The sequence below is a fragment of the Phytophthora parasitica genome (assembly GCF_000247585.1).
Source record: "Phytophthora parasitica INRA-310 unplaced genomic scaffold supercont2.17, whole genome shotgun sequence".
Lineage (NCBI taxonomy): Eukaryota > Oomycota > Peronosporomycetes > Peronosporales > Peronosporaceae > Phytophthora > Phytophthora nicotianae.
The window spans coordinates 661,236-664,230 of NW_008649003.1; the positions used below are offsets into that span (position 1 = coordinate 661,236).

The 2,995-nt window shown below is 54.2% G+C and overlaps 1 protein-coding gene across 1 annotated transcript; it reads left to right on the forward strand.

Annotated features, from left to right (window-relative positions):
- The first annotated feature begins 1,424 nt into the window (after positions 1-1,424).
- PPTG_09226 (S-adenosylmethionine synthase 2) lies at positions 1,425-2,995 on the forward strand. Its single transcript, XM_008904109.1, has one exon. The coding sequence runs from the start codon at positions 1,491-1,493 to the stop codon at positions 2,664-2,666; it is 1,176 nt and encodes a 391-aa protein (XP_008902357.1). The 5' UTR covers positions 1,425-1,490; the 3' UTR covers positions 2,667-2,995.

Genomic DNA, 2,995 nt, shown 5'->3' on the forward strand with positions numbered 1-2,995 from the left:
CGCGGGGCCAGAAGCTGCATGCGTAGTAGTGGCGGCCGAGGCTACGGCTAGGTCGCTTGCGAGGCCCCATTCCGCATCATCCCAGGTGCCCCACGTCAATGTCGACAGTATGCTGTTCATGGCGCCTTGCCTTGTCAGATACTTTGGACCAATCATGCCAACGTAGCTTATATCAGTACAATTAGAGTCTACTGACGCCGTTGATGTCGTGCGTCTACCATCAGCCAAGGGCATATGATGCTCTCCTAAGCAGATGAACAATCCAAATACTCGCACCTGTTCAATGTGTGTCTGCCTGCCAATGCACCACTAACTAACGCCTCATAATTGCTAAACGCACCGAATTACATACAATTGCGCAGTACAAACCATTTAAAAACATAAACCATCGCGGCACCGGCGAATGGAAATCAAAACAGAGCTCAGAGCTGTGACGGTAATTTCTCCCTCACTGCTTAATGGATGCCAAATTGTAGTGCCTCCGACCCTGCCATTCTTTTTTGCCTACCGCGAAACGCTATCGACCATAACCTGCTTTCGCCGCGATACATTGTATTAATACAGCACAGTAACTGTCTGTAGTTACTTCGCGTCTCAAGGTGCCCCAGTCGAATCGAGAAATAAGGTTAGAGAGGTGTTCGTGGTGGCCCACCGTGGATGGTTGTCACACTCGGCGACGACGGTACACTTGCCAAGCTCCCCACAATTTGAGATAATTTATCCTAGTAGCTTATCATACATGTACACCGAACCAGGAATGTATCCTATAGGGACCCAGCTAGGATGCGAGAGAGAGCACAACTCGTGCCACGTGCATTGCTGCGCAAGCATCATCGTGTTTGCATTCAATTGGTCAGAAATATGTCGTGTTCAATGTGCAATTGCGTGTTCTGGTCGATTGGTCGATAAAAGATTCATCAAAATATTCCGATACAGCATTCCCTGTGTAAAACGCTTGGCTAACCTCAGCACCCTTACCTAGATTTGTATGTAGCTTACCCGTTCAAGTTCGGTTTTTCAAGGAAGATGGGTGCGCACCTGAGATTGAAAATGGGTGGTGCTAAGCAAGCAGTCCGGTGTAGCGGACAACGCCGGCACCCACACGAACGCGGCAGCGCTTGGCGAGGTAGTGACTCTTATCACGAACAGTGCTCTTGCTGGCTGGAGCTAATTATGAGAGCTTGAGGATGTCTGGAGGATGACGACGCGGTAGAGCGAATGTACATGTTCGTCCCCTGACCAGACGATAAGTGCGCATGTGATTGGTCAAAGGCGGGTGAACGCGGCACGTCGATTGGCTATAAGCTCATCGTGCTGGGTCCACCACTCACCTGCATTCTTCGACCGAGGTTTTTCACCTTCAAGCTCCGAGGTTTTACGCTAGAAACCGACGCCATGCTGCGCCATCCACGGCGGCGACCTCATTCTGGAATCTGCTTGCCGGCGCCCACATTCATTCCGCACCTCAAGAACTCCTTCGATCTCAAAAGATGACTCAGACCGCCACCAAGGACCGCACCTTCCTGTTCACGTCCGAGTCCGTGAACGAGGGCCACCCGGACAAGCTCTGTGACCAGATCTCCGACGCTGTGCTTGATGCCTGCGTGTCGGAGGACCCCAACTCGCGCGTTGCCTGCGAGACGTGCGCCAAGACCGGCATGGTCATGATCTTCGGTGAGATCAGCACAAAGGCCATCGTCAACTACGAGAAGGTCATCCGCGACACCATCAAGGAGATCGGCTACGACGACCCCGCCAAGGGCCTCGACTACAAGACGGTCAACGTCATTGTGGCCATCGAGCAGCAGTCGCCCGACATCGCCCAGTCTGTGGACTCGGTGACGGACGAGGACGTCGGCGCCGGTGACCAGGGTATCATGTTCGGATACGCCTCGGACGAGACGCCTGAGCTTATGCCCCTGTCGCACGTGCTGGCTACCAAGCTCGGCTCTAAGCTGACTGAGGTGCGCAAGAACGGTACGCTTGACTGGATTCGCCCCGACGGCAAGACCCAGGTCACCGTTGAGTACAAGCAGGAGGATGGCCGCATGGTGCCGCAGCGTGTGCACACCGTGGTCATCTCCACCCAGCACAACGACGATGTGACCAACGAGCAGATCGCTGCTGACCTCATGAAGCACGTCATTCAGACCGTTATCCCGGAGAAGTACCTTGACGACAAGACGGTGTACCACTTGAACCCCTCTGGACGTTTCGTGATCGGTGGCCCTCACGGTGACGCCGGTCTTACTGGCCGTAAGATCATCATCGACACCTACGGCGGCTGGGGCGCCCACGGTGGCGGTGCCTTCTCGGGCAAGGACACGACCAAGGTCGACCGTTCGGCTGCCTACGCTGCCCGATGGGTTGCCAAGTCGGTTGTGGCCAAGGGCCTTGCCCACCGTCTTCTTGTGCAGCTCTCGTACGCCATCGGTGTGCCCTACCCGCTGTCAATCCACGTCGACTCGTACGGCACGGTGAAGGAGGGTCTGACTGACGACGACCTGGTGGAGATCATCAAGAAGAACTTCGACCTGCGTCCGGGTATGATCCAGAAGACTCTGCAGCTGAAGCGTCCGGTGATGCAGAAGACTGCCGCCTACGGCCACTTCGGTCGCGAGGACGCGGACTTCACGTGGGAAACGGTGAAGGAGCTCGAGCTGTAAGGTGCTGGGAGCTGGATGATGTGTATATTGTCTCCTGCTTATTATTTGCCCAGTACTTTAGCCGCTACGAGAAAATCACTCCGCCGTCAGCTTTCCAGTGATGGAGAGTGGGGTGGAATCGGCTCTGCCGTATCCGGTGTCTGCGCTTTCGGTGCAGAAGAACTGCACACTTGACTCCTGCTGTCAAATGTCCATTCTTCTTGCTGATTTTGCGTTGCGGATATGAGCAGTTTGCCCATTCCACTGTCTCACATGTTTCGTCTTTAGCTTAGGAAAATGGTTAACGTCGAAATGAAATAGGTTAGCGCTCAAATGTTTCTTTAGTTGCT

What these genes read in the sequence shown, in the direction of transcription:
- PPTG_09226 (XM_008904109.1), top strand. Translation starts at nt 1,491, where the DNA reads ATGACTCAGACCGCCACCAAGGACCGCACCTTCCTGTTCACGTCCGAG.